This window comes from Fukomys damarensis, unplaced genomic scaffold, assembly GCF_012274545.1.
Source record: "Fukomys damarensis isolate Sample0158 unplaced genomic scaffold, DMR_v1.0_HiC HiC_scaffold_14, whole genome shotgun sequence".
NCBI lineage: Eukaryota > Metazoa > Chordata > Mammalia > Rodentia > Bathyergidae > Fukomys > Fukomys damarensis.
The window spans coordinates 27,022,712-27,036,910 of NW_022900926.1; the positions used below are offsets into that span (position 1 = coordinate 27,022,712).

At 39.0% G+C, this 14,199-nt stretch overlaps 1 protein-coding gene across 3 annotated transcripts in view; it reads right to left on the reverse strand.

Annotated features, from left to right (window-relative positions):
- The window catches only part of Arid1b (AT-rich interaction domain 1B), a 350,262-nt gene that overhangs the window by 50,719 nt on the left and 285,344 nt on the right, over positions 1–14,199 (reverse strand). For all 3 annotated transcript variants that reach the window (XM_033763302.1, XM_033763303.1, XM_033763301.1), the window contains exons 7-8: positions 13,562–13,741; positions 4,540–4,867 (exon numbers count right to left, since the gene is read on the reverse strand). In XM_033763302.1, coding sequence (XP_033619193.1) covers positions 4,540–4,867; positions 13,562–13,741 — 508 coding nt within the window. The remainder of the gene's footprint in view (positions 1–4,539; positions 4,868–13,561; positions 13,742–14,199) is intronic.

Here is a 14,199-nt window from a genome sequence, read left to right on the forward strand (position 1 = left end):
AGAAACACTCTTTTAAAAAAGGAATTAATAAGATGGCTTTCAACTAGTTAAATTCATGTGCTTCTTCTTTTATACTGTCTTGTATCCAATTTAGCTGAGAAAGCCTGAAGCATATTTGCCATAATTCTTCATTTTTACACTATTTCTACTTCTAACTACAGGGACATACTTTCACTCTCACCCCACCTTCATCATCAATTTGTCCTTTTCTGATTTTTTCACAGGCTCCAGGCCCTTTGGGACTCTGATATGCAGAAGAGGCCATTATGGCATACTGAAGACTGAGTTTCTGAAAGGCCTGAGCCATTGCTTCCTTTCAAAAAGGGAAACTGACATTTTGAAAGCTGACTTTTCAAATAACCAAACTCACTTTCACTGACAGAGCTGTCAATGGGGGAAAGAAGCAAAAGCAAAACCAACAACACAAGTTTGCTGCAATGAGCTATTACATGAGGAAAGCAAAAGCATGTTGAAAATCAAATCTCTGAACTTGTAGCACTAAAACATGTAACACACATGTTTTCTCGTATTCAATTCTGCCTTAGAATAAAAATAGGCACAAGAGGCTATGTGTACTGCAAAGTGGAACAGAAGGGAGATTTAAAATATAAATAAAATTTTTTTGCTTTCTTTTTAAGGAGGAATCCTGCAGACATGAAAAGCAAAATTTACAGCCAACAGGCACAGGACTGCAGAGACAAGCCTTTGCCAAGTGCACTTTCTAAGATTTATACAGAGTAATTCCAACACTTTTCTTCCTCTTATTTTTTTAATTAAAGAGTAGGTGTTGTGTTCTAAGGGAGCTATCTAGATGCTACTGGCTGAAATACAGATTTGATCCTCTCGTGCTGATTAGCTAACATTGATTTTCTGCCCCAGTGAAGGAGATTTTACTCTGATGCACGCCATTTAAACTCATTTTACACAGCTGCTTAATGTGGCTTGGCAATGCACAGCCAAACTAGCTTTGTGGATCTAAACAGCACTCCTGAGTTGGTAAAGGACAGAGCCTGTGGATCAGCAGATGATGATAAATGTCCTTCTTTCCACTGTTGCTTCCTACTGACTCTTGAACTGACCTTGAAGGTGCCAAGAGAAAGTACAAAGGAAAACAAGAAAATTTCCCAAGAATAATTGTTTACTTTATTCTGTAGTTGTTATTAAACCTTGAGGATTTTATGTGGAGAATTCTGTATTTCTTGGTCCACATTAAGGACCATGTTTACAGAATTTAGAATTATCAATTACCAAGTGTTCATATTCTTTTGCTGGCTAAATGTATAATGAATATAAAACTATTAGAAAGCTTTCTGTGTCATGCATCCATAGAAATAGTAAAAGTGTAGTTCTCTAAATTTACTGTTTAAACAAATCTAGTTGACAGTTCCCTCTTTTATTTTAACCAAAGATGAGGGATGTTTCTACTGAAAGTACCAATCACAATCACGATTAAGTCTGTATACAATATTATAGTTAATATACATCAAATGTTATCAGTAAATTACTCAGTAATAATAACCTTTAAGTGTACTTATTAACCTCAAAATGGTGGCAGAACCTGATATATCATTTTATAGGGAAGAGAGATACTTTTTGTTGCTTATGTAATTCCTGTATTGAAATTAGTATTCCTATATTGAAATGACGACACTGTGTTTAAATGGAAGACTGTGGATTATTTTGTTGTATTTTACTAGTAACTTTGACATACTAATACTTACGGGAAGGAAATAACAGAACTCTGTCATAGCTGTTGGCTGAGCAATGCCATAATGAAACCTCTCCTACACCCAAGTGAGCAGGCCAGATCATCCTACTTATGTGTGCCATGGGTGCAGGTAGGTGTGGCTGCATCTTGGTATAGCTGAAAGAATGCTCACCACATAATTATGACAGAAGAAGCAATGAACATCACAAATTCCTAGACAAAACAGCAGCAGTAAATGGGGAAAGGATACTGGAGTAGGTGATTCCATTGCTTTTATGGAGACATAAGTTACTATTTTCCCTCTCAGGCATGAAGTAAAGCAGCTATGCCAAAAGTCATACAGACAGGATCCAGAGGGTGGCATGCATATTTCTACCAAACTGCCACAAAACTGTTAAGAAGAAAAACAAAAGCAGCACAACAAAAATAGGACAAGCTCCTCCTCTAAGATAGATTTTCTGGGAGATCTTTTGAATCCCTGGATTGGTTCTTACTTTTGCAGCCAAATGGCATATTTAAAAGAAAACGCCCAGGCCTGCCTTGGCAAGCCCAGGGAGTGTCACTACCTACCAGTACTGGTCAGGCTGGTGCACCATGGAAGCTATAGTGGGGGTGCTGGGAAGAAAACATGGGCTGTCTGCCAGCCCCAGGCGGGCTGGGATAAGCCGGCAACCTAATGTATGGTGGCCTAAAGTGGAATAGGATTTGTTCTAAGACACAAGTTTGAGTGCCTGTTTCTCATGCTATTTCACACATAGGTATGAGGGTTACAGAATGGGGTAAATAAGCAGAATATTATGAATCATGCAGCTGCCAGGCCATGGGACTGGGTGAAATTCCTTAAGAAAACAAAAAAGTGGGAGACAGGGCAAAGGAGAAAAGTAAGATTCTCAGATCTGAGCTCTAATTGCAGATCTAATCTCAGTTCACAGATTTGACTTTGGTAAAATAAAAAATAAACAGCCCAGTCTTAACTCAAATGGGCAGTTTGTGAAAGCAAGGCAAAGGCTCAGGGATGGCCTACTGATTAGGATGAAGAAATAAAAACACATGCATGGGTGTGTGTTTGCACATTAATTTCTGTAAGAACCATACACTGATTTAGAAAGGGAACACAGCAGGACTTTAATCAAGCAGAATTCTGCCTTAATCTCTGTCGTTATCTTCCTCTCAAATCACCATCACAGGCCTCATGCCAAAAGCAATCACATACTTTCTACTTAACAGATGGAAAATAACTTGTGCTTTATGAGTTTCAACCACAGACAATCCAATTTATTTTAAATCTAACTTCAACTGGCCCAGCCAAACCAGCCTTCAAAGACATGTTTATTCAAATAATCCCCAACGCAGGGCAGTGGTGGCAAACCTGTAATACATGTGCCACCACCAGGTGTTTGTTATCAGTGAAAGCTCTAAAAGGTTTTAGGGAGGGGAGGAGGGGTGAAGGGAGGGCAGGGACAAGGGGAAAAATGAGAACCAAGACCTGTCATGTAATGGTACAAGATCCCAATGATGAATGTAACTGTACTGTATACCTAAAATGTACCACTAAACTCAACGAGGAAAAAAATAAAATAAAAGGTTTGCCATCACTGCCCTAGAGTCTACATGGGTTCTGCTGAAAGGTAGAAGCTGGGGTGCAGAAGACTTTAAGTGACTGTAATGCGGGAGGAGAAACAACAAGGGAGGGAGGAGGGAGAGAAAGAAAGAGAAGGGAAGGGGGAGAGGGTGGAGGAAAGACAGTGTGCGTGCGTGCATGTGTGTGTGTGTGTGTGTGTGTTTGAAAGAGAGGGAAGAGTGGAGGGAGAGAGACAGGAAGGAGGATTTACATTTGAATTTCTCAAAAGAAATTTGTAATTATTTGGTGAATAATGAGATCAGAGAAGGTTCCTGCCTTCTCAAAATAGCAGTTTCAGAAGAAAACAAAGGGGCACATTGGAAAACACACACACACGCACACAAAATGAGCTTTTACTGTATTTCCCTTTGACAAAAGTTAGACTCTATCTTCTGATGATACCAAGGTACAACTTTCAATGTGCTTTGTTTTAAAATATATTTACATGTACTTCTTTTAAAGCACAGTCATTTTTTACTTAAACATTTCTAATTATATTTATTAAGCCAAGTATTTAAGAGTTAATGTTTAGAATTAGGATGAAAAATAAGTAATAAAAGTTTAGGCCTTGCTCTATCAACTTAAAGTTCCTTAAACATTTATTTTAACTTGGACAGATGGAAAGGTATGACCAGAAAAGTAAAACACAACAGTGGAATATGAAATATATAAATCTTACACATACACATTTAGACCAAGCACAATACACTTAGGTACACATTCCAAATTTCTATTTTACAAGGATTCTTATGGTAAGGTTAAAAAAAAAAAAAGTGGAGATGAGAACATGTTTCTTTTTTGGTATTTTAGATTTTAAATAGTTTTTGGCTTTGGTGTTTCCTGCTTCAAACACATTTTTTAAAAAAATGGAACCAGAGACACTTTCCTACACAAGATCTGTTTTGCTGGTTGCAATGAATATCGACAGACATTTCAAGCCCCTCCCACAAAAATGACATGCCCACTTCTCAGATTCCTTCTGCCATGGATCATAAAACATGATGTCACATGCTTCTCTAACCTTTACATTACCGAACATATTTAATGCAAAATACAAAACAAAAGCCAAAATTAAAACAAAAATCAACAGCCAAGCAAAAGTGTATTTTGCTATTTTTGTGCACTCTAGGGAAATGAGGCAGTGCCTGTTTCTTATGTGATCACATGTCAACACACAGAACATAGCCCAGCATGATCCTGAGTGGCATACCTGCTTTGTGCTGAGTTTGCAGCAGCCTGCATCACGGCTGCAGCGGCCTCTTGTGCCTTACGGTTCACAGTGGGCATTGGTGGCCCCATTCCTGGCCCACCCTGCTGAGACATGCCAGGAGAACTGGGGGTCATGCTGCTCATGTTTCCAGGAAAAGGTCTGTTCTGCATCCCAGCTGACGGCATTCGTCCCAGGGGCATAGCACCACATGGCTGGCTTGGCCCTTGTCCATGCATCTGGTTGTTGGCATTGATACCCATCCCAGGCCCTGGGCCGCTGTAGCTTGCACTGGGCACCCCACTATACGTTGGGGGTCTGGAGTAGTTACCTAAACAAAAAGCAAACACAAATTAAGGCCTTCTATTTAATCTTCAAATTTATGAAAACATTCACTGGTAATACTATTTGTCCAACAATGTGCTCATCATTGAGTATTAATTATAATCTATTAGCCCTTCCTGTTGGTGTAGATGAGAGTAATAGTCTCTAAATGTGCTCTCTGCTACAATTCTGAGGTCCAAAAGGGCAAACTCAAAAAATAAAAGCCTACAAGCACCCCTGAAATGATGAGGCTACTTTTACAATGGGATACTAGAACTGACATTTGCTTTAATATGTTCACCACCTTACATTCCTACATTTGAACTAAATCCTAATTTCAACTCCCAGTCTAATTTGAGACAGGCCTACCACATTTCCTCCAATTGTTACAGCAGAATACATGCATGTAAGGCCCAAATTATCCTTCAAGTCCATAGAGAAGGGTGTTGTGTGGGCCTCCGGACATTAATCCAATACTATTTCTATACAATGTCAGAACTATATTTTTAAATTTTTGCTTGAGCTCCAAATAAAGTGGCTGGTTTGTGCTTGGTATTGTATTTTAGATTCCAAACAGTAGTATGAACCTGGGCACAGCAAAACGGCAGCATGAGGGGAAACAAGCAGGGGAAGAGGCTGAAATGAGAAGTCATGACTGACTTCCCACCCTTGTCTGTAGAGGGTGCACACTCAGGGAAGGGAATGGCACCTGCCTGGTGCCAATAATTTCTGTAGTTTTTTCCTTTTTTCCCATACATCTCTTATTCTGACTGCATGTATATAAATTAATGGCAAACATGATAGAACTTCAATAATGCTAGTAGATATTAATCATTGAGCCATAGTGCCTTTTAGATACCTGGCTAAGTCTTTCTGCCTCGATAAATTCACTCATTTACCCCAATAACCATATGAAATACAGATACTACCATTTGCAAGTGAGGAAATTCAAGAGCTAGTAGATTGGACTGAAGCTCAAGCAAACTGACTCTGAAACTTATGTGTTGAACTGATAAACCATGCTGCCTTCAATACATGACTGCTGAAATTTTACAAAAAGAAATGCCAAAAGACCAGTATTTGTAGAATATGTATTACTATTTCTTAGTCATATCTTTCTACGTCTAAGAAGATCCTCTTCATCCATCTAACATAACTACACATTTACCATATGCCAGAAATTTTTCTAGGTATAGCTCAGGTACAGGTACAAGTTAACACACCCGGATTCCTGTTCTTTGGAAGCTCACAATGTGCAGTACGTGGGTGTATATGCATGTGTGCATTTATGTGTGTGCTGGAGTAGGAGGGGTAAAGGTGACAAAATACAAAAGTAAAAGCACAAAGACCAAGCCAAGAGCAGAGCAGATTGGGACTGGGGTTCAGGGAATACTCCATGGTGCTGTGAGTTCATATTTACTGTGTGAGGCGTAGTTCTTTGAATTAACTCATCAATTCTTTATAAGCAGCCTAAGAAGACAAGGTATTGTAACCCTCCTGTTGGAGGTGAGGACTTAAGGCTCAGGAACAGTAAGTAATTTAATCCCAGATCATATGGTGAATAGTTGGAGGAGCCCAGATTGGACTCAGGCAGGTGAGTGCCACTCAAAATCTAAGAACACTACACTCTGATATGCCAGCTTCTCTGATGTCTTAGAAATAGCATATTTATATAATAATAATATCATGACCATGAAATCAGTTTTTCTTAAAATTACACACATAAAGCAGTACTGCTTACAAATCTATAAGAAATTCAATAGACTTCTGAAATTATTGGGTGCCTGTTTTTTTTAGATGGATCATGTGAGAAGCATTTCTTTTTACTTCCTGAAGATGTGGAGGGCACTGCTTACGTTAGACAACTTTCTGCCAAGGGCCATGTAGTATTTTGGGCTTTGTGGGCCAAATGGCCTTTAATAACTTTTCACTTCTCTACTATTGCCCTATAGCAGCCACATAGGAAGGTTCCAACAAAAGTTTGTCTACAATAACAGGTAGTGAGCTACAGTGGGCCAGGATCAGCTGACCCTTGATGTGGACCAATCTTGGGATTATGCTAATAAACTGCTACACTAGCAACAGAAAGTGGACCTAAGTGTCTTTAAGCCCAACACCATCTGGAGGCTGAGGGAAAGTTGAGGAGGATTCTCCAAGAGAGGTTAACAGCAGACCTAGGAGGTTCTTAGAAGTAGAGGAAGATGCTGGGTATGGGGGACAGGAGCAGACAAGGCTGGCCATAATTACTTCAGGGCCCCAACTATACAGGAGTCACGTTGGTGGCAACTCTCACACTGAACCAGCTGTTTTGCAAAAACCAACTGCTCTGCTCTACAAAGTCAGGCTGTGAAGAAATAAGCTTGCACTGTTTTCAAGTAACAGGTTACAAATAATTGAGCCTGTTCATCAATTTCCAAGTTTCTCACAGAAAGTTTTAAAAGTGCTTCTGAGTATCCCTTCCTGTGGGACGCATGCAAGCCTGTGGGCTGCTCCATCCTCATGATCTCCTCTTTGGGCAGGAACTCAGACTTATCTTCCTTGCTAAGAGCACCTCACTTCCAGATTACCTGATGAGATCAGTGAAATATACTGTTCCTCTTTGCCTTTTACTTTCATTAAAATGCATATACTGGTTCATTGCCCAAACGTACAAGTAATTAATACACATATTTATGCTATTACTTAAGGGCTGCTTTCCACTCTCCCCAATGCTTGATAAGTGATTCATTTGGTAAGCAGTGAAAACATATGTGCCCTTTGCTTTTGAGGGAAATGAAGTAATGCTTTAATCTGGTTTTAGCAAACAAGCATTTGGACATAGCTATTGCAGACTACACTAATAATGTGGTTTTATTAGAGAAAGAAGGCTTGATCTTGTAGAGCTCTGCTTACAGTTAGACTGAAGAAATGCTGTTCTTCCGAGTTCTCAAATCTCGAGTCTCAATGGCAGTTTAGGGCTGTATCTTAATGAACATGGAGAAAAGAGTCACTAAGAAGCCTAGTGGCCCTCCACCCTATCCTAGCTCTCATTCCTAATGCAGACTAAGGACCTCATAGCTGTTTTCCACAGTTGGGCTTGCTGGGGAGCCAGGCTCTGTTTCCTAGCAAGAAGTACTGTAACTGCCAGCCCCGACATGGAGCACAACCACCACCCAAACAGGCCTTTGTGTGCACTTTGCAGCCCGGGGCTCACAGCTACTTTTCTCTCATCAGTTTGGTTGACACAAAAGCACACATTTAGAGAAGTGTTCTAATTATGGAGGCTTCTATTTGGGAAAAGTACAAAGTACCCTTTTCCTTTCCTTGAACCTTTAATATGTTCATCACTAACATCACGTACCTGGATAAAAATACATTTTAAAGGCTCGAAATGGCTGCCAAAATGGCAAGGGAAGAAGCACAGGCTTTAGAAATGGCATCTGAACTTGTTCTGATACTTTCTGGCACATGACTTTCACAAATTATTTAACCTCGCTGCACAGTAGTACTGTCATCTGGAAAGTGGTGATGTTAATGGGGAGCAGGTAAAGTGCTAAGTGTAGTGCCAGGCAGAGCTGCCTAATGAATGACAGCTGCCCTTGTCATCATCCACCATTGGAACAGCAAGCTGATCTTTCTCCACCCTCCTTTAAAGATGTGTGGATGGTGCAAAATATAATTCACTCCCTCACACATACCCAACAGCATATCTTTCTCCCCCAAATAAACAGAAACTAACTATGTAAGCCAAGGAAAGGAAGAGGAAAAGCCAGGAAGGAGAAGTGCAATCTTTTTTCCATGTTTCACTAATAGATTAGTAATTTGTTGGCACTAGCTTTGACAGAAAACAGATGGATGCAGCATTAAGCACAATGAAGGCAGCAGATGCTGGGCCAGCCCACCTCAGCTGGACTGGTCTTTCAGCCAAGTCCTAGAGCCCACAGTTTTCAAGTGGGTTCATCTTGGCACACTTGCTTTGGAAAATCAGTCACCAAATAATTCAGATTTCAACCCACCAGGATTTATATTCAAGCACCACAGAGAGAAAGCAGCAACTATACTATTCAAGTTGCCACCATCATTTTAGGAGAATTGCAAATAATTTTGCATCTGACTCTAGAACATTTAAATTTGGTAGTCATACTCAGTGAAGCAAGCTTACTGTTTTTATTCAACTACTGTTTCTACTCACACATGAAATTTTCCTTCTTAGGTTCAAGCATTCAAGAATTACTTATGGATGACTACTATAAGCAAGGTTCTGCATTATTCACTTTTATTGAAACGAATGCTTCATAAACTAGACAGTCAACACTGAGTAGAAAAAAATGCAGTTATATATTATGATAAGTGTATTCATGAATTAAAGCTAAACACACACTTTCTTTAGCCAACAATATTTCCCATTTCTATAGCAGTCCACTACATGATATGAAGTCACATTTATTAATATAATTTACATGCAATAACAAACACATGAAATTAAAGCAAAACACCAGCACAATCAAGATTCCTAATGTTTCTACCCTGACAGAAAGTTCTCTTTTGCCCTTCTGTAGCCAATCATATATCCACACTCCAGCCCTGCAAAGCCTGATCTGATTTTTCCTACTGTAGTTTTCGCTCTCTGCAGTATCTTATAGTCTCACAGAACAGCCTTTAGTGTCTGATTTCTTTCACTTAACATCATGCTTCAGAACTCGTGCACAATGCTTCATGTATTAGTAGTTTCCCTTTTACTTATTAGTGGTGTTCTATTCTGTGGACACTTTCCAGTTTCTGAGCTGCTAAAAATATTTGTGACAAGTCTTTGTGTATAAAATTAGTCGGTAAAACCTTAGAAATGAGATTGAGGGGTTGTATGGTAAGTGTACATTTAAGTTAATAAAAATCTGGCAAACTAGGGCTGTGCTATTTTATGTACATGTCTACCAAACACTGTATAAGAGTTCTAATTATCAGGACTTGATATTGTCAAACGTCAAAAAATTTAATCATTCTAATAGGCTAGTAACAGAAATAACTGGCTTTAATTTTCATTTCTGTAACGACAAATGACTTTTTTCAGTAATTTTTTTTGTTGGTTACTGTTCTTGAATTTGAAAAAAGTTCTATTTTTAAAACTTCTGGCTCTTTGTACTCAGAACTATCATGTAATGCTACTATTTTATTGAGGGAAACTGATCAAGTAGTTAAGAATATTACAAATAGTTTTAAAATGCAAGTTGACTTAGCCCAAGTTACACTAAATCCTACTTGTGGGAATAATTTCTTTTCTGAATCAATATACAAAGCATTGTATTTTTCCTACATTAATAAGATTTTAAATGTTCAAACTATAAAAATGATAACCATATTAAATGAAATTTATAAAAGACAAGGACATAACTATTACTTTAGGGTATCACTTCATTGTTTCACTTTTGGTATTTTGCATATATGTTTCAACAACGAATTCTTGTAAAAGAATTCTTGACTAAGTAATGCAAACTCAATGCCAGAGGCATTGAAACTGACAAAAATTAGCCTTAGTTTCACTTTCCAGCAATGAGACATCATGTATTTTAAATTACTTGTAAGCACTGATTGTCAGCCCATTAAGCATCCAGGAAGGGGCCAGGAGGCATACCAGTAACTCTGGACTTCTCTCTGTCTTAGCAAAATTCATTCGTTTAAGAAATCATTATTAAAAGCTTCTTATAAGCCAGGCTGTGTTAAATGCTTAGTATTCAGTAGCAAACGGGAACACAGAGAGCCTACACTCTGGTAGCAGAGACAGAAAAATAAATACAGACAAGGTCCTGAGGTGATAAACATGATGAAAAGAAATGAAGCAGTAACAATTCTAGAGTGGTGGTGGTTGGAGAAACAGAAAGGAGCCACTGTGGTCAAATGTGCTTGTGTGTGTCCTGATTCTCCTGGGAAAAGCAGTGAGAGAAATGATCATCAAAGCTAATACTGGACACAGACTCCAGGACACATGGGTACAACCAGATGCTAATATCTGATGAAATAGCAGAAATGGTTCTGTGTACATGGCCTTTAGAAAACTACTGGCCATAAAGCTCAGTTTTCTCATTGAGATTATCTATCATGTGGTTGCTGGGGAGAAAAACCTTTTAATAACAGTAACTACTGTACTGTACTTTATAATAGAACAGCAAAGTCTCTAAGGTGAGAAAGGAAGAAGTCTATGAGTTGAAGTTCCTTCTATCACATCCTGCAGGAGCTCCTGGATGCCAAGGCATATGGCCTTTCATATAGCCTTTCAACTGCAGTGGGGAAAGAGGCCCTAGAGGAGGAAAAAGGACAGTCTCTACCTTCCTCACTTTATTGTCTGAGGAAGCCTCTTGAAGGCCACCTGGGGACCTCTGTACAGATTTGCAAAATGTGATTTAACAGGTAACTTTTTTCACATATAAATTTATTTATTAACAGTTAATGTTAATTACACAACTGCTTTCCATTAAAGAGACTCCCTCTGGCCCTCTCTATGTGCAAACACTCTGCAAGGGTAGTTATTACAAAGTGCATTTCTGAAGGGAGAAAAATATTTCATAAGATATACCGTAAACATTTTTACAGTTAGGTTGGTTTCGCCTTATTTATAAATTTAATAATTCAGGTTTTATAGCTATAAACATATATAACTACACACACACATTACCTTTTCCCATTCTTGGCAGGAATTCTCTTAATTATGTTAGATTTTCTTATTCATTTATAGGCTCATATTCCTAAAATGCTCCTTAAAGAGCATTGCAAATCCCAACAACAAATTCAGCAATCAGCTTCTGGCTTCTGTTTTCCTAGTGGCTCAATGAATGTAGGGATAGCCAGAAGGGAGAACAGTACTCTCAGGCCCAAGGATGGTCAACCTGTGACTGAGTGAGTGGCTTCTGAGGTCAGTGGCCCTTTGTTTGAACCCTGGTCCTACCACTTCTTGCCTGTGGGATCATGCATAGGTAAAAGACTTAACTTCTCAAGGCTTTCTATGTATCAAAAGAATGGGTTCCACAGCTTGCAGTGAACTGTGCTAGCCCTGTCAGTCACTGTGTACCTAGATAGAGTGTTTGCCTGTTTTGGAACTTCAGTTTCTTCCTCTGTGAAATGAAACAGTAACTGCACAAATTTCATAGCATGTTGTGAAGACAAGGAGTTTATATGTGAAACGTACTTAGAACAGGACCCCAGAAAGACATATTTAATAAATGCTGCTTATTATTAGTGACAATTTTGAAGAAGATGCTCCTGGTGATAAAATGGTTACCAAAGAGGTTGTATAAAACATTCTGTGAAAACAAAAAAAAATGGAAACAAAGTCTTTGTAAATAGGGAACGGTGGAGGGGGTGAAGGGAGGGCAGGGATATGGGGAAAAAATGAGAACAAAGATCTGTCATGTAAAGGTACAAGATCCCAATGATGAATGTAACTGTACTGTATACTTTAAAAAGTAACAATAAACTCAATGAGAAATTGAAAAAATGGAAATAAAGTGTTTGTAAATAGGGAGCGGTGGAGGGGGTGAAGGGAGGGCAGGGATATGGGGAAAAAATGAGGACAAAGATCTGTCATGTAAAGGTACAAGATCCCAATGATGAATGTAACTGTACTGTATACTTTAAAAAGTAACAATAAACTCAATGAGAAAAAACAAACATTCCCTGAGATGTTTTAAAACAAATAATATATATAATCCTACAAGAATGTCATCCAATTGAAAACAGAAGAGACTAATGATCTCTTGTCTTCCACACAAGTTAATCTTTCCCGAGACTCAAAACCTATAGTAATGTGGAGATGGCAAGCTGATTGTCTTACTGAAAATTTCATAGTTAGTTAAGAGAAAGAAAAGAGTCATTTCAATTGCTATTCAAAAGGACTAACAGAGATGCAAAGGTAAGAACATTTCTAGAGCTAAACAATCAGTGTAGCACATGTCACTTTCTGTCACCAGGTGGTTAGTTTGGATTTGCTCATGGGGAGAACCAGAACACTGATTTTAGCCCCAAACAAAATATAAAGAAGGTGCTAAATTCAAATGATATATTGTTAAAAATTACTTTAAAAAATATGTACAAGGTTATAAAGGCTTTGCTGAAAAGCTTCTATGACTATCTGAAAAAAACCATCAACAGCTTCTAGGAAGGCAAGACATAAACAGGTTATTTGGGGCCTGGCTCCATTCATTTCTTACTCTTCTTTTCTCTTCCGTTGGAGAAGCATGCATCTGCATCAGACTCTGTCCTATTTTCTAAGAGTAGGAAAGTGGTGACTGGGGCAGTGACAGCTGCTGTCCACCTGATGCTGCACAGGGTGACACACTCCTGAACCAGCAGCTCAATTCCTAATGGAGGCTACTGAGAACAAGGGCCGAAATTCAAATCCCACACAACAAATTCAGGTTTGAAATTAGAAATCTGAGGACAAGGATTGTGTTATTTTGTCCACAAACATCTGGAAGTACATTGTTGAGACTACTTCACTCACATGAGTGCTCCCCAGTGCATAAATGCTTAAGGAACAGTGGTTATGACGATTCTCTTTATCAGTATGGGCATCCAAAGAACTGTGGGTTTTTTAATTACTGCCCTTCTCTATCAGGTAACAAATACGGGAAGTTTAAAATGCATTTCTAATGTGAAACCCTCAAAGGACTACCAAATGAGCACAATTTCCTCCACCCAGTGATAATGCATTTTGGAGAACATCTGTTTTTACCTTGTGGTCCATACTGGCTCATCTGTGGACCATAGGTCCCACTTGAGTTACTCTGCTGAAAGCTACTCATTCCAGGATGCATCTGGCCCCCAGAAGAAGGATGAGGCGACATGGATGGTCCTGTCTGTTGAGGGCCATACTGAGACATCTGAGGATTTCTTTGTGTGCCTGCCATAAAACCTAAGTGGAAGATAAATAAAAATATGTGAATACAGATGTTTCATAACCTCTGTACACAAAGACATAGGATTATGTGGAAGGTAGATAGGGAGAAGACTGATATTATGAGAATACCCTAAGAAAATATCCAAAGATATTTCAAACCCAGATGGGGATCTAGGAGAGTACCACAGGGATACCCTAGTCCTCAGAGTTCCTGGTACCCAGTAGAAGACGAATTTCACCTAGAGAAAGCAAAAGGGGCAGAAAGGCAAGTTACCATATCCATTCTTGTAGAGAGAGCCCCTATAAAAAAGCAACAGTAACAGCTTGGAAGCCTCCATTCTCATCAGTTCTCTGGCCCCTAATATGCCACCTTTCTCACACCAGTGGCCCTCAGTTTTCAGTGTCTCCTACCCTCTGAGCTCCTAAGGCAAGAGCTGTTCATCCGGATTCCTGAATAAGGCTGTCAACACGTG